At 38.1% G+C, this 26,038-nt stretch overlaps 2 protein-coding genes across 2 annotated transcripts; one reads left to right on the top strand and one right to left on the bottom strand. All coding sequences in view use genetic code 11, as the record gives it.

Annotated features, from left to right (window-relative positions):
- Nucleotides 1–589: 589 nt before the first annotated feature.
- On the top strand, nucleotides 590–7,397 carry EGR_07829 (hypothetical protein; the record flags this gene model as incomplete). Its single annotated transcript, XM_024497078.1, has 6 exons — nucleotides 590–603; nucleotides 1,971–2,120; nucleotides 2,179–2,300; nucleotides 4,110–4,300; nucleotides 5,926–6,190; nucleotides 6,241–7,397. 6 exons carry the CDS (start codon nucleotides 590–592, stop codon nucleotides 7,395–7,397), a joined length of 1,899 nt encoding a protein of 632 aa, XP_024348489.1.
- Nucleotides 7,398–14,986: 7,589 nt separating this feature from the next.
- On the bottom strand, nucleotides 14,987–24,642 carry EGR_07828 (hypothetical protein; the record flags this gene model as incomplete). The annotated part of the gene is made up of 2 exons (XM_024497077.1): nucleotides 14,987–15,176; nucleotides 24,527–24,642. 2 exons carry the CDS (start codon nucleotides 24,640–24,642, stop codon nucleotides 14,987–14,989), a joined length of 306 nt encoding a protein of 101 aa, XP_024348488.1.
- Between the last annotated feature and the right edge of the window lie 1,396 nt (nucleotides 24,643–26,038).

Raw genomic sequence — 26,038 nt, 5'->3', positions numbered from 1 at the left:
AAATATTTTTTCTTTCATTGTAATTTGATGACAAAAATCAAATTTATTAATATTCCAGTTTTGTTTGATGATTGAATTCATCCAGAATTTTGCACCAAATTCAAAACACTTTCCTATAGAACTTATTTACACTATCATGCACAGTTTACTGACTTGCCGTCAAGATATCAAATAAATAAAAAAGTACAGCAAGTACCGAAATAAATCGTTCTTATTAAGTGCTACACAATTTTATGGTTTGTAATAATTGAGAAACCTCAATTGAACTGCAGTTTAACTTCGTGGTTTGCCTCTATCCTGAAAAAGGGATAATATTTTGAATAAATAGACGCAATGGAACAATAACCCTTGAAAAACCATGATTTAATTGAGAACCAGTACACCGTTTGAGTTTCAGCATTTGGAATGTAGCACCATCTAATTTCTTAATACCCACTCAAGGGGCTTCAAGAAGTTCTCCCGAAAGCCCAGGTGTAAAAATGGCACATTTATTAGTCGGAATTAGCGCGTTTTGCTCCAAGCCTGCATATCGCATTCAAAAAGGACGCAGAAAGAATTTTGCTCGCCTGTCACATGCGCCTGCGCGCTGATGCGTGAGCGTGCGTGCGTTCGAGGCTTCCTAAAACGGTCTTCTTTTCCACCGTCCTGTTTTTTCTCGACTGTCACACTTCTCGCTGTATTTCACCTTGGCACCTCGCGACAATGCTTTTTTGAATCGCATCTCTTCGGGTTTTTCTGTATTACTTTGTTGATTTTCCGACGGCTACACAAATTGCCCTGCTGGCGGCGGTGATAGAAGCGGAAAAAATTACCCCCTTCTTCCTTCCTTCCTCCTACTTTCCTTTTTTCTTTAAATTTATGCGCGCACATTTACCCTTTCGCGCATTTGTCAGACTAAAAACTCAGAGGAGTTGACAAATAGAGTTTCTACTAAGATGCAAAGGGGTACAGTGGCAAAGTTTGGTGGTGGGAATTCCTTCAGCTTGCTATAAATTCTCCCAGGTCAAATGTTATTTTTCCTCCAGCATATAAATGACCTAATTCAATAAATAAGTGGAAACATAGAATAAGCTAACTTTTTGACTAACTTAGTAGAAATGTCTTCCGGCGCTTAAAATACTAGGCACCAACTTCATATACTTTTTACTTTTGGTAGCACCACAAACCATTTACTCCCACTTCGTTTATTTCGAATTCAGAAACATTTTGGTTTATTTAATTGAATAAAAAACAAATTGCTAGCATGTATTTAAAGGATTCTGATGGCTGTGTGTCAATTGCGCCTTTGGAAATGTTCAGCACAGATAATGGAAATTGTAATTTCCATTCACATAAACAAGCCCTCCTGTAGGATTTTTTGCAAAGATGAGGTTTTTGGCCCCAAAAAGCGCAAAACGAATTTAAATTGAAGTTTGTAGCTATAACTTAAGTTTCTCTTTAATCGCATTTTCGAAGTTCATATCCTGTTTTCCGAACTTCAGGAGGTATAGTTTCCTCTAAAATTGAAATTTTAATATCTTGCAGTAAGGAATACGTGGTTGAACAGCACGTTCGTTTAATTTTGATTTTTTCCACTCCACTGAAAACACGCGAAGGCTAATTTCTTTATTTTATCCTCCAAGACCCTGAGTTTAGCATCATATTCCAAACGTTCAAAGTATTATTTTTTCCTATATTAATCGATTCAAATAAATAATAAAAAAACAACGTTTAAATATTTTTTAAACTACTTGTAGGTTCAACTTAGAGGGGTTTTAAACGACGGGTTAAATACGAACATTCTCTAATTTTTATTCAAATTTACTTTCTTCTCTAATCTAGCAGGGGTTTCAGTTGAAAGGTGGTTTATGCAACGCTGTAAGGTAGTATGGAACTGCGAATTCTGCGAAAGCTATCACCAGTTTCTGCTTGTGCATATGTGCGTGCGCGTGTGCGCGTGCGTAACCCTCCCTTCCCCCGTCTTCCCCCAGTTCTCCCTGCGTGGGAGCACAACACGTCCTCACCACCGGAAAGATCAAAAAGGGGCGATTGTTACACTTGGACGGTTGTCCTCTCTTCCCTCTTGCTCCTCCCCCTAGCATGAGCTGCCGCCCCGTAACAGGTGAAAAACACTGCTGTCGGTCGGCTTGATTGTTTTATAGTTTCATGTACACAACCGCGCCCCTTATTATCATGTAGGACACAAACTGTGAACAATCATTACGGTGACGGGGACGAGGCCGATAGTAATAATAGCAAGAACAGTCATATCCACAGGCCTCTTGGTGTGCCTGTGTGCGTGTGTATGTACATTTGCGTCTGTAAGTGTAACAAAGGAAGGGATACAAACCAAAGGGTAATAAAGATACCGTCAAAGGGAGTAATGAATCTACGTATCCCCTCCCTTTCCTGCGGTTAGTGATCCACTTATGTTATTGCTCGTTATCAAGATTGATAAAGATCAGCTTCGATCGACGAGTCATGTTAACTACATCTCCTTAAATTTCGTACTTTATTGATCATAAGAACAACCAGAAAGAAACTTTATCCTGTCTTTCAGCGCAGTTCGCAGATATTCACTATGAGCCATTTTAAACATTTATAAAATCGAGTTATTAATTCCACCAAATAATATTTGCTTGTAATTTCCAGGATCTACGCGTCCAAGACCCTTGTTAATGACTGATTCAAAAAGATAGACATAGCTTTGTTTTAGCTTCACCAAATTCTAAAATCATGGCACTATTTCATATCAGTAACATCATTTCTTAAAATGTTATGTGTAAGCTTCAAATAAATTTATTTGGGTAGTCAAATTAAATTTCAATTTTGTTGCTAAGTAAAAAGCTGGGTCATTTTTTCCGCGATCTCTCATTCTAATGTTTCAACTAATATACTAGGTGGAATGTAGAGCAGAAATATTTTTTTCTCATTTACTCACCGACTCTGTTGGGTTAATGGCAAAACCGGCTGATGTAAAAAACTGTTATGTTTGAGTTAATTATGAAAGGACAAGCGGGGTGCATGGGAGAAGAAGGGGAGGTGAACATTTTTACTATCCCCTTGTCAAAAAACCATGAATGAAAGTGGGTATAGTGTCTCATCAATCCGAGATACTCCGGCACACCTAGCTTTTTATATACGATTTTATCAAAAGTGTTCCCCGCATGCGGAACGATACATGGGGCGATTGTCCTCTAGGGACGGGGACAGTTCTCTATTCACACATTCATAGATGGAGACAATGTTTTATTATCGCATGTCACCACCACCATCACCACTTACACCACCTCTGCCATCACAATTATCGCCATGATACTGGTATTAATTACTATCCCCTCTTCACGAAAGTGGCTTTTTGATCTGAAAAAATAGTGCCTTCTCTTGCTCTCTTATACCATCTTATCCAAAATTCATACCCGCATTGTAGAGAGGGAGACTTGGTAGGTTGGACTGAAAGAGGTTTTCTTCTCATTTTTAAGTGGTGAGGCTGAAAGAGGTCGGTTAGTTCACAAATAGGGAGGAGGTTGTATGTACTTAATAATTCATCACGGTTTCTTCCCTCGGCACCGTGGGTGGTGGTATCCCATGGGACTTCTTCGGGTGTACGCATAACCGTGACGAGGTTCCTCGTATTTTCAGTAAAAGTGGTTCTCGTTAAATTCATTTTTTTTTTTGGGGTTCAATCACCAAGATAGGCCTATTAAGGCAAGTGTGAAGAGGTACAATGGCTTTGACGGTAGTGCGTTTGGATAATAATTTACGATATCTACTTCTCAACCAGTCTTACTTAAAGCTGACTTCTCCCCTTGACATCTAAATACCAACAGAATTACATTTGTAAATATTATTTGCAGTTAGTTTCTCTAAAACTATTAGCACTTGTACAAAACATTATTACACCAGTAGACTATTGGGTTAAGACCTCTAGTACCGAGTCATAATGTTGATAATAATAACATGAAATGCCAGATTCCATCAAAACCCTATGCACTATGCTAAACTGGTCATACATCTAGCTACATCCCAGAGGTATTGTAGTTTCTCATAAAAATAGCTCATGTAGCCTCGCATCATATCGCATGGTTCATTGTGCCCATCAAATTCCAACGCGTCTGCACATGTTTTAGCCCCTAAATTATTTAAAGTTGGAGGTATTTTTCTTATACACTACCTTGAATTGTGGCTTCTACTTGCACAAAGGACCACCTACCATGAAGATATCTCACTGGCTGCCAAACCCGTACTTCTGAAGCGTTCCTCCACAAGAAAACAGCTCATGTATTGTTCGGTGTGCATAGCCTTCACAATTTTCATGCGTGTAAGCAAGCCTAGCGTGGGACTTGTGGATAGCTTTGACTGGACAATAGGACTACGTGCGTATCTTAACTAAGGCAAATAATGCCATCATTCTTCATCAGACATTGCACACCGCCTCCAGTGTGTGGGAATCAAGGTCTGCTTGCGTTCACTGCGACCTAATCAAAGTGGTACACTCAATCTTCGTGGCATAATTCCTAAGGGCCGGAAAATTAGTTAGGTTTAATTTAGTTTAAGACGAGCATCCATGTAAAAAGGTTTGAGCTTTGAACTTATGGCAGAAAATTATATTGTGTTGAGCATCTTGACATCACCTAGCAACTTGAGAAATCAGCAGGGCGTAAGTGAGCTATCTAGGTGCACAAACCCGTCCCATCGATTCGACTTCCCACAAGTAGAGATAGCGGTTATTTCTTTTCTCTCCACCTGCCTCTTCAGCACACAGGCGTCCCTGTGCTTAAGTAAACACTCCCCTTCGGGGATCACTTGGCAATACAAATCTGTTTTACAATAAGAAGCGACTTGATCTCGGTTAGAGCCTCCAATTACACTTTCTCGCTAGATCGCCTTGTGATTTATCCAACTAATCATCTTCGAAATCCTTCCTGATGGTTTCTGCAGGATTCCTTTGAATTCCTAAATCTTCATTATCCAAAAGAACTCAGATTTCGAATTTGCAGGGTCTTTGGCCATGATGGCCATGAAAATTGAGTAAAGAAATTGACATTCCCTATTAATAATTCATCGTGCTTTACAAAATAGCGATAATTTATTTAAACCTCTATACGGGGAGTTTATTTCTTGCAATTCAGTTACAGCGTAAATCAGAATTATTAGCCTATACATTTCCGGGAGTACATTATCCTCCTAAATATCCCATTAGTGTATACGTAGAGCGGCTGATGAAGAAATATGCACTTCCTCGTGAAAATTTTAATGCTCCAATGACCTTTTCACACCTTTGTCTTCATATTGCTAGGGGCCTACAAAAACACGCATGCGTGTACAGATGCAGGGCATGAGTTTCTGTTGATATTTAGCCTGAATGTGTGGCGGAATGGAAGAAACATATATTATTCCTTGTTGCGCGCTTAGTTGCCGACTTTTACACCTCACACATCCTAACCATTTGGAAAAGAAGAAAGTGAATTTGTATCCTCTTTGTCTCAAAAAGTTACCCTCGGACATTCACTCATGTTTGGTTGCCTTGTTTGCACCACCAATCAGGGCTTTTGATCCAATCGGCACGATAGTAAGAGAGGCGTTTCGGGCTGACGCGGAAAAAAACCGAGGTAGCGCATTGTGAAAGTGGTGGTGTCGATGCTGACGATGAATGTGAAGGCAAAATTTATACATTCGGAGACATTTCAGTTCGAATATCCACACCTTTTTTCCGATCCTTCTCCCTCCTTTTCTGTCTTGGTGACCTTTTTCAGCATCTTCCTACGCTTGGACTTTAAATAAAAAATGAAACTTTTAGAGTGCTAAGAATCTATATGGACCAAAGAGTCAATTGGCAGGAAATACATTTTTTAAATCTCGCCTCATGTACACTACGCCGACGCAAAGAAGCTTTTTCTGGCTCGAACAAACCTGGGTAAAGTCTGTCTTTTTGTAAATCTGCAGGAAAATACCACGGGCGAAAATATGGAAACTTGCAATGTACAGGAGGATTTTAGATCCGAGGTTTCAGCAGTCGATTTGACAGCCACTCAACCAGCCTCAGACCACTACGAGTCGGGCTCCCAAAGCAGTGGCAAGGATACTGTCGACGCGACAATTTCCTCTGCATGGTTGACCAAAATGAAGGATGAATCTGTCGAAGATGGGTCTGGGAACCTGCATTATCCAAAAGCCCTTGTACTCGTTGCAAATCCTTCCTACCCGCAATGTTCCTCAGCTCCAACACTCACGATTAACAGCGCTTCCTCCTACACACAGTCGCCGAAAAACAGTCCAGTGAATCCGGTTTTTCCTCAAGGAAGGATAAACGACGCCTAGGAAGTGTGATACCTCTTCCGAATCAACAATTTTCTCGTCTTTCTGAGGTTGAATACTCTCCGAAACGCCTTCCTGATCTCTCCCCATCCACTGGATGTCCATCAAAAAATTGGAAGATCACCCACTCAGATCGACTAAACGCCCTCATTGACGAATGTGAGCGCATCGTGGATGGACGCAAAGTATTCAAATGCAAGTTCTGTGGCAAGATGTATGATATCAAGAGCAGCATGCGCTACCACATGAAGATTATTCACTTGCAGTTGCATCTGCGTACCTCAGAGATGCAGTGTCGCATTTGTGGGAAGCAGTTCACCTGCATCAGTGCTGTGAATCGACACCAGCTTAAGTGTTCGGCGAATTCAACTTCCAATTTCACTTCTACAAATCCCATCCAATCTTCCTGTAGCTCCTCTTTCCTCGCCAAACCCCGACAGTCGTCTCTGCCGACATTTGCAAACCAGTCTACTTCAGCTTTCATGAACCTCAACAGCACTCCTGGACTACGCTGGAGTAGTGTGACGGGTAGTGAACGGCATTCAAGCCGACCAATTTCCAGTCAAGTTCCTTTCACTTTCTCGCCTACAACTGAAACCACAGCGTACATTTCTCCCACCGTGACTACTGCCTATCCTTCTCAATCCACCCGCCCAGGACTCGACTTAGATGGCCAGCGTTTTGCTGGAGGGCCTGAAATTTCGCCACAGCAACTGTGTGGTTCATCACTAGTGCATTCTGTTCATAACCTCGTGGAAGGCATTCCACCGCTTTCATTTAATGAGGTCTTCCTAGCCAGTTTGGGTCGTGCCAACGGAACCACTTCTGGGGAACGGAAGGCGCCGATTTTTGAAGATCTTTCGCCACCCGGATTCATGGGTGCCGCCGCGGCTCACAACTTCCTCGCCTCCTCACCGTCCAAAAGAATGCGGAAGTCAGAAAATTTAAATTATTTTGAGGGGCGGCTGGGCGAAAATCCCTACGAGCGACTCTTCTCTTCGCAGAACGTTACTGCTACCACCTCTGCAACAGCAGTGGCCGTGGCAGCTGCGGCAGCTTCAGGTACAGCCATCGATCTCTCGCTCAATGCCTCCTGTTAATGGACGGAACGACAGGCACATATTGCGTAGACTAAATCTAAAACATCTCTACACTATATCACAGTGGACATCTGTACAAAGCTACTTATCTTACGCTTAATTCTCCTCCCCTCTCTCTCAAGTGCTTTACATGCGCATACGCCCGACGCACTAACGCACGCAAGCATTGGCGCACTCATAAACACGCGTACTCAAACTCAAATTCGAACTCAGACCAGACCGAGCGTATGTGCATTTATACCTCTTATAACAATATGCGTATAAAACTCCTTCCCCTTCTATAGCCAGCTGCCAGTCGATTTTCTACTCATTATTGGTATAATGATTGGGCTAAATTAAAATAATACTTCAATTTCATTCGGGGTGTTGAAAAGTTTTGTATTCATAACTACTGTGTTGATAATTTAGAATTACATTCTTAAAATTATCCGGAGTTGATCGAGATTGTTTCGGTGGTGGCTGTGCTTACTTTACATAGATTAAAAGGATTTCTACGTAAAAAGGCATAAACCTCTCACAGAATCAGATTAGTGTGCAAATACACTCAGTATGGTTCAGTTTATTCTCTCGGTTCCCGTCATTCTTCCCTCTTTCCTGCTCTCCTTAATGGAGCAAACAGTCTCATCTTTTAACCGATTTAGAACGCCCACTTTTTCTTAAGTTTTCTGATGATGAGGATGCAATTTACTAAGCTAGGATTTTAAAAAAACGGCAGTAATTGCAACTTACGAATAATCAGTAATTATACTATATATAACAAATTTTGGAATTAAATTTAACACTTAATTTTAGAGATCAAATCCAAAGAATAACCGAGGCTGTTGGAATAGTATCTTAACAGGTATTTCCCTACTGCTATCCTAATTTAGGGGTAAGTGGCATAATTCGGAAGCAAGTGAAAATGCCTTCGGCTTCGGATGTAAGTAAATGACAAAGAGGGGTCCGATTTTCTTCATTTTGAATGGTACCCGGCTGCTCCGGATTTCTGTGTGTAACAGGTTGCGTCTCCAAATGCGGTCGCACACATTTTGGAATATTTTCGTCGAAATTCGCAGTGGTAAAACACGTACGTATTGAAGTGGTCGAATTCAGAGGCTTTCATCTTGACCGATTTATAAATAAAATTTAAGTCACAAGTTTCAAGACGTTTAACCCAAAAGACCGAGAAGACATAAAGCGATAAAGTAATTCTGCTCCTCATTAATGAAGCGGTTAGGAGACTGGCTTACTTAAAAGCCCAACCAATTAGAAAAGTGGTCTATCGATAAGGAGTTGGATCCAATAGTAATCAAAACACCCTATTTAGTTATGTGATTCCATCAAAAAGTTGCTAAAGATAAGTTCGCTCTGCCTGAGCGTGTGGTATCAAGAGGAGAAATGAACCCATAAATGGATTCAGAACACTTTACATAGTCTAGAGTATGCTGCAGTTTTTTAAGTAACTTTGACAATATTATATAACAGTGAGTAGTCAAAATCAAAATATTTAATCACATTTTTATTAACGAATTTCCGTTTGATATTTCTACTTGAGAAATGCCTTTTTATTTATCGGTTATCTAAAATTTTATGGACATAATCATTCATTGTAAATGAATACTTTTTAAGAAGATTTGATTACTCCTGGTAAATGCCAAGTCTTCATGATACTATTAAAATTAAATGCCAATCTCAATTTTCAAGCGTGTGGCTCTACGTTACATGTTTGTAGGCACTATGGTCTAGTAGTTGTCCCTACAGGAGCTGTCTGTTCATGACATCAGGGATTCCTTACATTACTTCTACTGTTAAGACATGTAAGTGCATTATGTTTTAAGTCTGTCAACAATTATCCGTTAAAGTAAATGTTGATTTTTTGGTAGTATCTATTAAGATAGATAATTTCAGTTGAAAAGAAGTTGCATAACTTTGGATCATTTTAGAAGGAATAGCCCTTATAGAAAAAGTATCGCGCTAACCATACTGTAGTCACTAAAAGCATCTTCCCTTTTTGCCATCTCTCAACCAATTCTTATTCCTGTTATTACGTCAACCCTTTTTAAGTCACAGCTACACATGAGTGGACTGAACCGTAAAGCAGACGGGGTGAAAATTAACTTTTCTATATAAACATGTTGATACATTTTCCTGCCCCTCTGCGTCTGATCCAGGGGTAAGGCTGGCAGAAGTCAGAGGGGTCACGGGGGATACGGATACTTCAGAGAAGCGGGTGCATGCGCGCTTCCATTCACACCCTCTTGCTAGTTACCGCGACAAGCGCAGCCACCTGCTCTCCCTGATTGGTCGCCACATTAGTCAACTGCGCAAAAGGACCAATCGGGACACAAACCAGTATTGCTGCCCTCGCGTCTGTGTGAACCAATGACGTGACGCAAAGGCAACGACGAGTTTGGTCATTGAGGAAGGAGGCGGGTAACCAATGAAAAACACCCCGCCCAACCCGATCCGACTTTAATAAAACTATTATGAGATTACCCTAAAGGATTTTGTAATAAATGCAGGTGGATTCATCCTAGCATTCACCTCTTCTGATGCAGCCAAACAGTTGTTGAGTCCATGGTCCCTAAGACCAAACAATACATGAAGAGGCTAAAAACGGTAACGCATCTGGAAAGAAAGTATGACAGTTGGAGATGGCTTGAACGGTAATTGTTTTGTCTCTAACAACAGAATATACAATTTCAAATATGGGTACGAAATACAGCTTTATAGTGATATTGTTTAACACCAGGACGGTGCAAAGAACTACAAAATTTACTTACTTTGACGCTGTGATTCTCTAGCCTGTCGTTGTGGGTGACGCACTAGAACAGTAATTCAGTTAAACAAATGCTTAATTGGTTCTACAGCTCTTGGATTCTCTCTGCAGATGTAATAAGGTATACCAGTCCTTTTCCAGCACAGAAGGGCTTAAGAGCTATAAGCAGCGATGAAATGAACAGGTTGGTGTCATCAATGTGATTTAAGAATGTCATCATTGACAACAATTCGCATTAGTAGTTTTATTGGTTTTTAAAATATGCAAAGTTTCCAGGAATGCATGTAAGGGTTTTTCAATCAAAACAAATTTATTTGCCGTATTCAATCGTCTATCAAAGATTTAATAATGAAAAATCCTTGAATTTTGACTATTTTGATCGGATAACTCCGATAAAATACCTCCAAACAGATTTATAATGTTAGCTGACTTTTCAAACCAGTGAGTATTTAACACTGATCAGTTCTAATAAGAAGAATCACCCAATGTTTAGTAAACCAAATGTACTGTGAAGGTTTGCAGTTCACTTTTTTAGGCAATGCATAATAAGAGCTTTTTAATGAATTAAGCCATCATTAAATTTGTTCGCTAAAGGGTGTGCCATTTCAATTTCTGAGTTTTATGCAACAAAAGTGCACAAAATTTTCGAGTGACTTACCTTGACATAGGATTGTAATTACAGTGGTGAATGGGTCCTAGTCAAGTCTGCATGTTTTCTGGCATTCTAAAGCATGCATCTAGTCATTCTTCATTAAATGACATCTTTTTAAGACTTTTAAATCAAATGGACTAATGAGTTAACTTTACAAAGCATGAGCCACTTTTATTTTGATAAAAATAATGTTCTTACAGCAAAGAGAGTATTTGTAGATGGATAAAAAGTTTTCAAAGGTTAGCAAAAGTTCTTTTATAGTAGCGAATGAAAATAGGGTGATATCAAGCTAAAAATTAAACCGTTTTTGAAATTTATAGAATATCTCTAGAGCCAAACCAAGAAAGTTACTTTTTCTCAAGTTAGCACCACCCCTTCGTAATGCAAAAATCAGCTTTATCGAGAGGAAGGAGGAGGAGACTAGACGGCCTCTAGGCTTTTGTCCATTTGGCAAGGTATCAGCTATCACACCGTAGAAGAGGCAAATCGAAAAAGAACACCGGAGTATTTTGGAAAAGCTGGCACGACACGGTTAGCCAACACCCCACCCGACGAATTGGAAATGCCATGGCAAGGAAATTCCAAATGCGGAATTTGGGAGAATGCGACAAATGTGAAATGGGGCAAGGGTATGATTTATCGGCGGCAACCCAATGGAAAGTTTTTTTGCGCTCTACCGCCGGCCTCCTTACTTTCGCAATCAGCGATTGTGACTGCTTTTTTTCATGCGCATCCCGAATAAGGACTCGGAGTCTGATTCTGATGGTACCGTTTTCAATTATTTCCCTTAAATTAAGGCTGAAGTATCGAATGATACCTCATTTTTCAATAAACGGGAGAGAGACCGACTTTTTGTAAATGTTAACAATTAACCCTAAGGTATATTGGTCGATGATTGGAGCAGTTAGAACAAAAGCGAAGAATTTTATAGGTTTACGGGCTTGATGCCATACTGAAAGATGCACTGCGATTGACAATTTACGCGTGTTACTAAGTGCATTAGAAGAACGGAATACATACTACTTATTACTGAAATAAATCAACGCTTATTTTGGATATGCCAACTGCATCAAGTATAGGATTTATTTGCTGAGTGAATAATCCCCTTCACCACAAAAAATCAAAATTTATTTAAACGAGTTGACAATCGTTAGTATTATTTCTCATAATAATATTTATTGATTTGCTAAGAGACAGTGATTTCAATTCTCAATTCTTACTTTCTCAAATGATTAAAAGCTGAATAGGAAATAATTCGTATTTATGCTGCATTTAAACTAATCTTATGGGACTTATCCAATACTAATAATTTGTCCTAAAGATACCTGAAATATGGACATTACCGTCAACCCCAGGCCTAACTACTAGAAAAATCATACTAGAAATCTAAATGATGGATTTAGTGAGGAAGCTATGATTAGCGCACCTCAGGAAAGTATGATTCTTCAAGTCTTCTACTAGATATTAATCTGAATTTATGGCAAGTTACGATTCCAAAAAAGTTACTTTGACGTTTGACTTTTTGAAAGCTACCAAAATGCAAAAAATGATGGTATTTATCAGCGATCTCATCCTGATTTTTAATTAAAGAGAATTTCAAAGTTTTGCATCTTTAATCAACAGAAAAATACCTCTGCAATTGAATTTATGCAAGCCCAGCTTTTAGCGTGGAAGTAGCATTCCCACAGCTGTCACTTCAGTTCTGTAGTAAGTAGCATTAATCATAAGGCTTACATCAATTTTTGGTTAAGGAAGTTCGGTTCTACATGTTTTCATGACAAAAAGTAGTTTGAAGGAGAGATGACAACTAAAAAATAAAAAAATGACTTCATTAAAATCAGGCATAATGCATGGGCTAAATCACTTGGCCCAAAACGGTCCACATCTCATGCATTCAAAGTGGACAAACCGCTTTGGAGAACAATTATCAACTTATCACTTCAAATAAACTTCATTTATGACTTTGTCCAGACATTTTTAATAATTACCTGTAGTTACAACACCACTGATTTTTTTATAATTTCAATAAGGCCAAATCCCTTTTCTTCGTTAAAAGACTTGACAACTTTTTCTTAACATTATCCCTTTCAATTAACTAAAGTAAAAGGAAATTAATCATTTTGTGATACTTTTATCACTTTTTCCCTCTCATACCTAATTAGCCTTATTGTCGTTAGGCTGCTGAAGCAATTCCTTTTTTTCGTTACTTATTCGAAGCCGAAAGAAACTTTTTGACAGCAACTACCTATCAAACGGGCATCATTTTAATTAGTCGGTGTGATCAAATGACATTTGATTTATAAAATACCAATTAAGAGATGTGTGTTTAATGAGCTTATCAACAATCTGGCTTTTAAAAATGGATTGGGATAAGCCTGTGTTATCATCACATCTTCTCCGAAGTAGACATAAAATGAAACAGAAGGCTTAAATCATTATTCTACTGAATGACAGATTTTGTTTGTTGGGATGGTAATTATGACCATGAGTCTTACGATTAAACTTACCGCTATTTTAATAGCCGGTAAAGAAGTGGACGACAGGCGGGACTTACACCTAATTGGTTAGTATCTAGTCCACCATTAACACCTTTCAGGCATTGACAACTGCCGATGAGAGGATGGTGTTTGACAAGGTTGAAAATAATTAGAGCGTTTCTTCATAGCTCCTTAGAACAGACAAATGGATGGATGAATGATTGAATGAATGGTTACTGAAAGAAGACAAGTTAGAGAGATTGAGAACCTAATAGTGAGTTAATGCTTTTAGATGATGCTGCAAATCAAAATTGACTGGTTTGGCAGGTTCTAGTTTCCAAAATGCAATTTACAAAATGTCTCGGGAAGTCCTGTCTTCATTAGTGCATGCTTGAGCATCTTCATCTGGACAGAAATTACATGACGATATTTAAGCTAACTTAACTTGAGTGAATGCAACAATACCAGTTTCATAAAACTGGATTGCATAAATCTTGAAATCAAGTCAACGAAGTTTACAACACACTTTTCTCTAACGCGTTCTAAGCATGACATGATCATTCAGTATTTATTCCATAATAATCTAGAAAAAGGTATATCAAGAAAACAGCGCTAAAGATTTATTAAAAATGGGAGTTTTGGGAAATGAGCAAACATGATTTGGTACTTGTCAAAATCACTTTCCTGCGTTTGGCTCTAGCGACACTGAATTCTTCAATTTTTCTAGATTCCTGTGCGAAATAAGCATGACGGTTTCTAATAGTTTTATAAATAAATTAAATGTTGAAAACTGTTAAAAGTTTTGTTTTTCAATGATAACAGGATTTTTTAGGCAAACTTTTAGGATGAACCCAAATTATCTAGAATTTTTTTTTGCTAAATATAAGCCTCAAGTCGCACTTTGATAAGGGTATCTTACAGAGTGCTTAAGCAATCAACCAAACATTTGAGTTACTATTAAAGTATTCTATTCCAGGATCAATTTGAAACGAAAGTCACCCAGAAGCCAATGAAAGAACTAGTAATTTCGTAAAAAGTAGAGTCTTAAAAAAATTATTAACGTTATCAATATTACTCCTGCAATAATACTGTGATCTTTGCATAGTCAAACACTAAACAACATAATTGACTTTTTCTAAATTAAACTAGCTTAAGCTAAAATAGTAAATATATCAGTTACCAATGCTGACTGTTGAAATATGAGTCACTAGAATCTAGTGCAAATTCATTCATAAAGGCATCTATTTCTTATCATACCACCCTACGCAATACAAATGTCTATGTTGAAGTTACAAAGCACTTAGAATGTTTCCACATTTGATTTCGACTGATGCTCATTAAAGCATTGTTTAAATTAAAATGAAAGCAGTTTAGCAGATTTTGATGCATTTTAGTACCGTCAGAGCTTTTGCGTGTAATCGCAATAAACCAATATAACTATATCCAATCTCTTTTTCTGGCTCTCTTGTTACTGAAGCAGGTGATAAACAGTCGAAAATGACAACCCTTATTGTTCTATGAGAAATACTTTGTAAATAAACTAGTACAGTAGCAAAATAAAGTACCTGTTCTGCCTTGTTTTCTCCAGTTGCGCACAGCTATAAAGTAGGGTCTTTCGGTCCGAAATCGACTTCAATGTAGGAAGCCAAAGTAAGCAGTAGTAAAAGAGGAAGAAATACATTTTTGCTGCAGGGGACGCGTTCTAGGTCAATGCAACTGGCATTGCCATTGCTGCAACTACTACTGCCGCGACTACATCAGAGACGCAGTTGAAAGCGCTCAGATCGAAGGCGGCATGCCGCACCGGCTTTCCCAAGAAACTGGTCTTCAACAGCCGTCGATGTAGGTCCTTCGTGCTGGCGGGTAAAATGAGGCACCTCAGGCCAGGCGGACTACACGTGAGTATCGTGGAGGCCGCTTTGGGGTAGACGCTTGCCGCTGTTGTTTGATGTTAAGTACACAGTTTTGCATGCTTCCAAGACAGCAATTAAACAGCGTCTAGCAACCGAAGGCTACTTGGTTTCGACAATACGTAGTCCTAAAATTTGAAATTAAATATCTGTACATAGTTTTCTTTACATGCTTAAGGCAGTCTTTTTTCTTGGATACGTCTTGTAAAAGCAGTCAAATTAAAAGAGACTTTTGAATTAAACTAATAAGCAGACACCCTTAAAGTTTACCATTTTTTTTTTATTCAATTGATTTGAAGCTTGTTAAAGAATACAAAAAATGTGTTACAAATGATTCAGCTTGTGGCAAAATTCAAAGCTTTCCTTTTTGACACGAGCAAGTCTTGAGTATTGCAACAATGGTAGCACTTTTAAATTGATGAGTATAAAATTGAGATTTTCCATTTGGTCAAGGAAGGATACCGATCACGAATAAATTCACACAGATTAAAGCTAGGAAAGAGCAATGCGGTCTTTAAGGCAATCACAAAGTCCAAAAGGAAGAAGTTACTGGTCCTAATAAGGTTTGCGCAAAAATGAGGTACAGATTTAAGGGAACCACGAGTTGATCAGCTTATAAAGGTACACTGATATTACTACTTTATCCATTTCTCCTATATTTCATTACTAGGTTAGCAATAGTTCCTGCAAATAAATGGAGACCAAAGAGGAATTTACAAGGTCATCCAGAATACGATAAAATTCCAAATGATTTGGTGGCATTGGATGGGAAGATGCAACCCAGTAAATTTAGGCAGACTTTAAATAATGTTAAAAGAACTCATTGAGAGCAAATCAAACGTGAAGGCCTTCTGGAAAACAGTAATGGATTAAATGTGGATGGTTTGAAATTGATTATGCATTAAAGAGATGTGGTTTTAGATGTGATTACAGGAGGTATTTAAAACAGAAATGAATATTCCATTAACGTTTTTTTAAAAATTATTCCACCTGAAAGCTTTATTAAGCATCGCCAAGCATTGAATGCTCAACAACTGTAAATAAGGCATTTTCAGAGTGATAGATCTGGATTTGATGGCTTTTGTTTCGTGAACGTGAGTCGTTACTATTCTCAATGTATACTTCACTTGACTCATAGAACCAACCCATAGTAGACGGCTTTAAGTACAAACGAAGCAGGTGAGGGACCATTGGGAAGTTTGATGACAGTCTGTTGAGCTTTTTTCTAGCAATCTAGAATTTGGACATTAGTGACCCGTTTCGAATGCATATAATCAGTCTCGATCTACACATAAGTTACTACTGTAATAATATCGTTACAAGCTTAAAACAGCATTCTACTACTGTACCAGCTCAACAAGGTAATGTATCTAAAAGGACTTATGACGCATTAGGTTTTCATGCATCAGAGGCAAAACTTTCTCAAAAGTTGCTCTTTCTTGGTTATCATGGGATAAAGGGCATCCAAATAAATACATTGCAAGGATGCGGATAAATCCTATAACAGATTAAGTTTCTATTCAAGATCCACTAAGAAACACTTAAAAACAAAGAACAAGAACCATATTTGAAATGGCAATCTAAAACTTCACTCAAATTACTCGCGGAATAGATAAGAATGTAATTGTCTGCTACAAAACAGCTCGTGAAGTTGGGTAGCAATTAGACATTAAATAATGGCGAACATAAGTTGGCCAACCGGGGGAATGGTATCAGTCATCCTTTACATAAAAAGGAAGTCTTGGAGTCTACTAAAGGCATCTACGAGGCCTGTCTACCGCAAGCAGACACACACACCTATATACACACTACCCCGTCGAAAATTATCCCTGGGCATTTTTCAGTCCGCTTGCCGGACCACCCACAGTTGGGAGGAAGAACTACCTCTTTCGAGAGTTTTTCAGAAATCTTCGTCATGATTGATGACTGATTAAGTGGAGGTAAAATAACAAAACTAGTGTCAGCAATATCTGGATAGGATAAGAGTGAACAATGCTTGCAGCGTGACACAGCCATGGATGGTCAGGATTGAAGGGATCTGTTATTCTGATGCATCAAAATAATCGAGTTTATTGCACTTTAATTTGTTTAAATTCTTAGAAATCCTTCCCTTATAACAATTAACTTCTTTAAATTACCTACAGGCAGACTATAAAAATCAGTACAGCTAAGTTTCAAGTTGGGTTATTTATTCCCTGCCCAACTCCCTTTATAAAATGTTGCTTCATTAAAAGGAATAGTGGCTATGAATAACAAATTTTGTGAAAAAATCAATCTGATTTATTTGCAATATAAAAAAGCAACTATATATCATGCAAACCTTCCTCTAAGCATTTATAAGATGTGGGCAAGTTGGTTTTACGTGATGATCTTAGTTTTGCTATATTACAAATTTATTCCCTTCATAATGTAATTCTACTCTAATGCACCTTAATAACTTAAATATTTGGTGGTTAGCTAACTAGTTTTAATAAAATTTGCAAAGATCTCTAGTAAAAATTAGTCTTTAATAAATTTATTACCAAGGTTATTAAAAGACTTTAACACAAGACTATTTGAATGCCGCAAACGGGATCTCTCATACCTATACTAAGCAGATATGGTTTTTGACAACCTTTTAGTTTTTAACTAAATGACATAGAAAAGCTGCTCTAAACGAATTATTTCTCCTTCATTTATGACTATTAAGTAACGGTGTTGGCGGTAAATACGCCAAGGAAATTCTCACAAATCTCAAAGCAAAACAGTAACTTCCTTCCCTGTCCAAATATGTGTTAAAGGGAGTGCTGACATGTTTTTAAATGGAGATGGATGTTTACCATGGTTAATTCTACTCGCACAATGTAAGTAAGAAAGCCTTGTAGTAGTTTTTGTCCTCTACGGCCTCTTTTCTTTAAAAGAAAGTCCGAAAAATTTCCCTGGCCTCTAAAGGCCTCCACAAAAACCCACTTCCACTCTAAAGATGAAGACAAAGTGTGAAGGAACAAGGCTTTGTAGTTCACACTCATTTACGCCGCAAAAAACACTCCTCTAGAGAAAAAGCATTGACGAAACACTAGCAACTCCTCAGATGCGGAGGAGGGACCCTCTGCTAGATATACCCTAACAAACATCTGAAAGCTTCTGAAACAGGTCAAAATACCGGTATTTGAAGCCGAACTGCGTGATACTTAGAGTAACCATTTTGGTGCAAATCGCTGAGGTGGAGAAGGTGTGGTCAAATTAAAAAATCAAGTAACGAATTTTACATAAGATTTCGACGCACTGACACCGTGTTTGATTTTACCACCAAATATTTACTCTCACAGGAGGGATGTCCAATTAAGTGCAATCGTAGTCAAGTTTCGTGCATACTTCACGGGAATTCGATGACGCCAGAATGATGATAAAAAGTTGTTCCGGCGGTTTCGGATTACATAAAAAAGAACTTACCTAACCATAAATCCACCAAATTATGTGATTCCTAAAAGAACTATACCAGAACGTTATTGTTTTCCATATCTCTTTCATTTTAATTACAGTATTGGGGTGAGTGAACTAAATAATGAAACTCTGGACAATAATCTTAAATAAATTTTGAAAAACTACAATTTATTATTGATCAGAAGGAGAAAATCAGTTGTATCATCCATAAGCTAGGCAGATGACAACAAACTCAGTCCAAGAAAAGCAAGAAGCAAAGGTGGAAGCCCAGGCAGCGGGACAGCGAGAGATTTGGTGACATTTCTCGTTTGACAGTTTCGTTGTGTGGCCATTTTGTGCACTAGCGAAAACTGCTGCTGTCTGACAGACGATGATAATGCACAATTTGGTAGCTTCCTTGGGGACAACTGCGAGAGGCAGCCTACGTTGACATGTCAGATGCGCCCGCCTCGTTGCTGCAGTGATTTTCAACCTGCCTGATGGACGACTGACATTTCCTGGCAACCAAGGCATCAGAAAATAGAGGCGAAGTTGGTGGCTACGGTGCAAAATATCGCCATCAAATGCTGTGGATATAACCGATTTCAATTTTACGTGTAAAGAATACTGAATGTTCCCTTATCCAACAAAAGTTTTAGATAATTTTGGCCTACTGACCAATATCTTGTATTTCCGCCTTATTGGGTAACGTATTCTACCTACTGTCTAACAACCATAGTTAGTGACTGCGGCTGTGCACAACTATGGTCCTTCAAAACAAATCAATAATTTCGAACTTTGTGAACGCCTTCATACTTAACTCTGATGTTGCGCTGAACTCTATCAGTGAGAAGGCCTAGTAATAAGCATTAGCAACATTAACTTTTTTAAATTACGAAGATGATACTACGGTAAATAAATTAATGGGTAGCCTCTTCAGATGGCCGCTGGGAAGTTTGGATATAATTTAATGGATAATCGCCTAAAGGATGGAAAGTTGGAAAGTATGTAACCCTAGACCGTGCTTATAAACAATTTTGCGATTTAGTAAACTAGGGTAAAATTGAAGGGATGGTGACAATCATTTTCATGATTAATCCTTTTATCAATTTGGTCGAATTTTTTGTGCCATATAAACAGTGCCAAAGGGATAAAGGTAAGGGCGTCCAGGCCTCCTCGTTTACACATGTGGAATGGGTCAAACAAGCTGCTCAAATGATACAATTTAGTGACTACATCTAATTTTTGCAGAGTTTTATAATCAGCAACCGGAAATAACTAAATATCTAATTACTAACATTCACGTAGGCTATATTTTTAAGATGTTTCTGCAATAATATTCCGGCTTTTTACAAAAAAGGGTCCATTAGTTCAAAACAAAAGAATTAGGGCGAAAAAAAATGGGAAGGGGAAAAGGATGCGAGATAATTGCTGATGGTAATAAAATTCCGTTTTTCTGGTGCCTTTGAATTCGCCCTACATTTTGCCGCCCATACGGAATCCGTGTGTGCAAGAAGTTGTTTGTGCGATTTGTACACAACACAGGCATGAAAGAAATTCCCATCATAGAAGGAGGGATGCCGTGCGCGGTCACTTCAGAGGAATAGCCATTTCGCGGTGGAGAGTGTAAGGGCAACCGGTAACACTACGCTTCCCGGCGGTCGTCGACCTGATTCCACTAGGTCCCGTAGTTAACTTTCCCAAACAGATCATCCTTTGCTTACAGAAATTTTCGTGGATTCTTACTTTAAATTTCCCCTTGATTCTAAATCTCCAGCTTTTGTCCTAATTTAAGGCTATAAGTCCAAGGAAGAGGTGTGCCTTTTGCTAAATTTCAAGCTTCTAAAAGTAGGACAGAAGTTTAAAGAGCTAAAATGAGAACTGTGTAAAATTCCAAGTGGAAAAGTGAAGTAGAAGCCAAATAAGTCTTATTCAAGTCTCAGAACTCCTAAATGAGCTGTTTTAAGATTTAATTCGATGTACAACACTAAATGTTGGATGTCGAGGTTAAAGGTAGTCTCAAGAAGGTAGGACCACGTCAAACTAAGGTAATCGTCGGGGATCGAGTAAGTCTCGAAAAGATTTAAACAAAATCACATTACCGTACTCGGTTGGTATTTAAGAATTTTAAGGGAAAACAGTCATTTTTGCTTTTATACTTTTCTTAACTATAAGATACAAGTGCAAGTTCTTCTTCTATTTATGTCTTGCAGACAAATTTGTCGCTGCGATATTTCAGGAACTTCTTGACCTCAGTGCCAAATTTTTGCGGATTTGCACTTTGTACAATCGGAGCCAGAGGAAACAAAGATTTCCGCAATGGCTTTTGCGTAATTCAATGTCAATGCTTTTTTCTTTCTGCCTCCTCAGGCAATGGCATCGTGTCGTAGCCAGGACAATAGGGAAGAAAAGGATTTTTGGGTCAAGTATGAATGACTGTTTAAAATAATTCCATAGCCCAAAGAAGGCAGAAGAAAAAAGCACATAACTTCGGTCAGGGTGCATGGATGCTGGATGGTAAGAAAAAATAACTTTAACTTCCTGACTCCTTTCTTGTTGTAGGATTTGGCAAGTTGGAGAAAAGTGTGTGATGTGGACACGTCCTTTCAATGTCTGTGCAAATCGAATAGGATTATTGTTCACTTTAGGTGCCTTCAAAAATAGCTGCCCATGCTAATCTACTACCGTCCTTTCCCACAATAAATAGCATAATTTTGCAAGCAGATTAGGAAAGTAAGTTTATTTATTCATGGTTAAGACACTCCGTCAGGAATATTCGCTTTTTTGCATAAAATTAAGTTGATTTTTTGAAGCTAATTTGGAGTGTTCTGTCTTATTAAAAGAATTTTTTATGCCACGATCGACCCAAATGCCAAGAACGGAACTTGTTCAAGCTTATAATTCATTTTAAAAAGACAAAACTAAATGTATTGAGAGAGACTGTCTCCGATTCTTTAAAATGAATTTTTTTTACAAAATCATTAAGAAAGGAAGTCACAAGCGTTCAGGCCAGTCCCTATTCTCCCTAGTAAAAAAAATATGTAAAGTTAGATGCAATTTTGTTCACGTTGTCGCACTAAAAATTTTGTCACATTCCGATAACATCCGAAGAGTCGTCGTCACCGATGGTGGTAATATCCAAAAATAATAAGTATTAGATATCATAAAGAAATCTTCAGAATGTAAGGTTGCACGGGACATGGTTCATCAACTTTTATGATCCGGAATATTTAGCCTAAGAACAGATGAATGTGTTTCCACAATTTGTACCATTTTTAGACAACAGCTTGAAGAAGGTAATGTGATTTTTAAAACTAAGCCTTCTTTTTTTACGGTGTTCCGTCAGTAATTGAATGAAAAGAAAAGGTTGTAACGAAATAACAATGCTAAAATAATTTACGCTTTACGCTGACTTTTAAATTCCAAGGTTACAAATAGGTATTATTAAGTGGTTTCCGTAATTAATATTTTGTTGAAGAATTAAACGAACTTAATTTTAATTTTGTTAACGCAGGCATAACTGGGGAGTACCCAATGAGGACCGAAATAGGCATCGCTTTCCCAACATAAGTTGCCATTATGGAGGTGGAAATCTGCTGAGCCCCATTAATTATCATCTGTTTAAAGTAATGATGATTATTAAGATTTTTGGAAGCATTTAATTAACTGTCCATAAATCTATCTCTGAAAAACGCCGCTTAGAGCTGAAGGTGAAAGGGAGAGAGGAATGAAGGGGGGAGAGGGCAGGGTGGGTTGAGATTATGGCGACGTAGACGTGATGAAAAAGGTCTTATTAGGAGTAATGGACGGCTGTCATTAGGGGATTAGCGGCAGTAGCAGTAGAACATATGGCGATAATAACTTGTCTTCACCTCCTCCTCCTCCCCCTCCTCCTCCTCCTATTTAAGGCGATGCAGGTAGATGCTGAAATTTGAGAACCATACCTCCACCACCATTTGACACCGACTTGGTATACAATTCGGGGGCCTATAAAAGGAACTTTACATAGTGAATGAACAAAACCTACGATATTGTAGGTCATTTTTTCCTTAATTTTTGTTAACAATATTGCTCACCTCTTGGCACATGCTTACTGCAAAGGGAAGAAAAAAATATTCCATTAAATTTATTTCTTATCAAACAGCTCTCATACCCTTAGTCGATGTAGCATCTTCGATGATATAAGCTTGGGGAAAGGAACAGAAGCTACTGAAATGTCCAATCTCAGATTTGGGAATTTACTATTAAATTTTGTTGTTATGTAACAGCAACTTATTCCCATAGGCTTTAATAATTTGTCTAAAACTACGCAAACTAATTGCAGCAAAGCTACAGAAATACCCACAAACAGACATTTTCTCTGGAATGGATATCACTATGGTTGCTTATATAATACTACATTTTGACATCACCGTGACCAAATATAAGGAATAATAAAATACTTTATCTTGTAAAAGCAGCAATCGAATGCAACAGATTTTAGGCATTAGTCTAGTTAACAGTCCATCTTGAGTTGTACATAAAGGAGATATTGCCCATGTTTTACCGCTAGTAGGTCTGTCCTCTTTACTTACACACAAACTTGTCATGCTCGCCAATCTTCCCTGACACAACATTTAGAATTCCAAACTGGGATAAGTATTCAAACTAGACGCATCATGCATCCACCTCTTATTTAGTCTGTGCTAAAAAATGAAAAGCGGGATCAAATTCAGTCGTCAAATTTTAGAATTTCATAGACTTACCTCACACCTACTTTCTATCCTCTAGTAATGCGTTCACTCCTGTCACAATGAATTATGGTGCCTTTTGTCGAAAGAAAACATACCCATATGCATCTCTTTTGTACCCCTTTTGACCTTTTTAATTGAGCCTTCTAATAGACCACAGATTGTACTAACAGGAACATTACCATTCACAGTGATTCATGACGACAGTCAACATTACAATCAAGTGAATGATTTTGCTAAGGTCAACAAATTCCAATCAATTTCGGTTTATTTTAAATTCAGAAGCTAAGTTATACATTTTAATAATAAAAAATATGGTTGATTCTTACTTTCAAAACCCATACAATGTTATGCTGGTCTTTGGCTAGCATACACTCAATTCTCTCTTCTATATTCAAATGTAGATAAAATTCCAGTCATGAGTGATTGCTTCGTCCTTAAAATTTAGATAACATTTGATTACAACAATGGTACCTCGTTGCTACAATTAACGTATTGATGAGAGCCACTGTGGCTATACAATTACACTAATCAAAGTGCCCTCCAGGCTAGCTTTCTCCATCAGCACATTCGTCAATCTGGGAAGGATTACAATGGATGATTCTACTGGTGCTTTGATACTTGTTTCATAAGGAATTGCCTTTTTAAATAGAAATTGCGCGTCAAAATTACTTAGGGTTTGAATAAACAAATTGATGGATAGTTTGCTATTCATACTAATGTAGTACATGCTAGGACGTTTGGGCGCAGTCTCACTTAATTTAAAAAAACAGGTAATAGATATACAATGGCCTACTGAGCATTAATGTAACCTCCAGAAGTTAAGCAGAAAAAATTGGAATAGATATAAATTTACATTGTTTAAAGTCCAGCTTTAACAAATTATCCAAAATTAGTTTCTCTCATTTGTTTCGTAAAGGGAATACTTCTGAATGAATTACAACTTACAGGATATAAATCGAGTAACCATCCTAAAATTCTCAGAGGAAAACCAAAGGAAAGCCCTTAAGAGCACCCATCTTGCAAAAGGCAAGCGTACGTATGCAGGCGTACATTTATTATAGACGACCACCCACAAGGAAAATTTTCCCCCAGCAAATTAATTCCACCCTCCTTTACGAGGTCATTCCTTGCCTGCGCTCCCCGCGCTTCTGTCTATGTTTACACTATTAATGATGACACTACCTCCAAACACCCTACTTCTCCCCATCATTATCAATATCATCAATGAACTCCGTCCTGCCTTCCGGTTTTGTGCATTGAAGGTTCCAGGGAATCATTTCTCTCGGTCCCAAGCTACCTACAGTGTCCACCATAACGCACTCTTTGGCAGTCCTTGAGTTCAACGAAAAAGTCGGCTGACTGAGGTAAGCACACACGCATTCACGCACATCTTAACATCTATGCAAAGGCGGGACTCATCGCTTTGGAGGCGAGGAAAAGAAGTAGAAGTGATTTTTTGCCCTTTTTATCACAATGATATCCGTCAAAAGTGTTTTTTTTGGACGTGAAGAGCCCACCCATGCTGCAGTTAGAAGGAAAAAGGTGGTGATTTTTTGTTCGATGCTGAGGTTTTCAAATTGTGATACACGGCGGCCTCATGATCGTGTAAAAGCTATGAGCGTTGTCAGGGAAATGTTGTTGGACTAAGAAACCAAGGAAAACGAGTTCCTTTTTTAATCTCTAAATGTAGAGCGTTTGTTGTCAGTTGGTAGCATTTAATTTTCGTTGTAAAAGGGATAATCAAATAGCGAAAGTTGCAAAATATTTGCCTTTATTTAAATATTGTGACCTTTTTGACATTCGGGGAAATAATGTAACACTTCTTAGAATTCAGGCATTATAATAATGCAAATTGTGCTTATTAATTCCATGAAATAGTACTAAGTGTATTTTCGTCCTCAATTAACGGGCAACAATTTGTTTAATGAACTTGTGAAGATGGTGATTAAAAGTATAACTTTTTTATTTTTGTAGTCTACTTGCTTCCGTTTCGCCGCAATTGTCCCCAATCCATCGTACATTTAACCAGTCTTGACAAGTATACAGCAGCCAGAAAGTGCAATGCGGCTTGTGTTGTTATTATCCAAAATATCGGAACAGACGACCAAGGCAAACACGGTTGACTTCATTAACCCAAACCTTCTGTCTTGTCAAAAGCGGCTTTTCTAATTTTCTTAGTTATCATATCACCTGTAGAGATGTAATGGGTCTCCTTGTAGTTAAGTTTTTAATAAGCTAAGGTGAACACGTAAGTAAAACGTGTAAAAACAGAAGTTTCCTGTGATTTAGTGACCGGCCAAGAATCTTCTTTTTTACACCATTTAATCAGCTGCAGATTTTCGTAAATGGACAATGTCATTGGTGGGCGGGTTCAATTTGAGTGGTCTGCAATTATTTAGGGTAAATCAAAAATTTTAATGAGTAGAACAATGTGTTTCAAAGTAGTACCATGATCCTAAAGAATATTTGGCGTGTGAGTAAATAGTAGAACAATTTTTTTCCGAAAAAGAATATGTGTACGAAATCAGGTACTGTCGTTGAAAGAACTTTGAAATTTCGGATTGCCAAGTATATGTATTTGTAGAAGCTTATGAATGATATTGCTGTAAATAACTGCTTGAATACATTTTTAGGTGACAAGTGAGGAAGTTTTACCAACCTCGTGACAAAGGAAGCGTCATTGATCTCTAAGGAGGGAATAAACTCTGA

This window comes from Echinococcus granulosus (genome assembly GCF_000524195.1).
Source record: "Echinococcus granulosus chromosome Unknown EG_S00088, whole genome shotgun sequence".
Classification (NCBI taxonomy): Eukaryota; Metazoa; Platyhelminthes; class Cestoda; order Cyclophyllidea; family Taeniidae; genus Echinococcus; species Echinococcus granulosus.
This window is presented reverse-complemented; position numbering and strand designations above follow the sequence as displayed.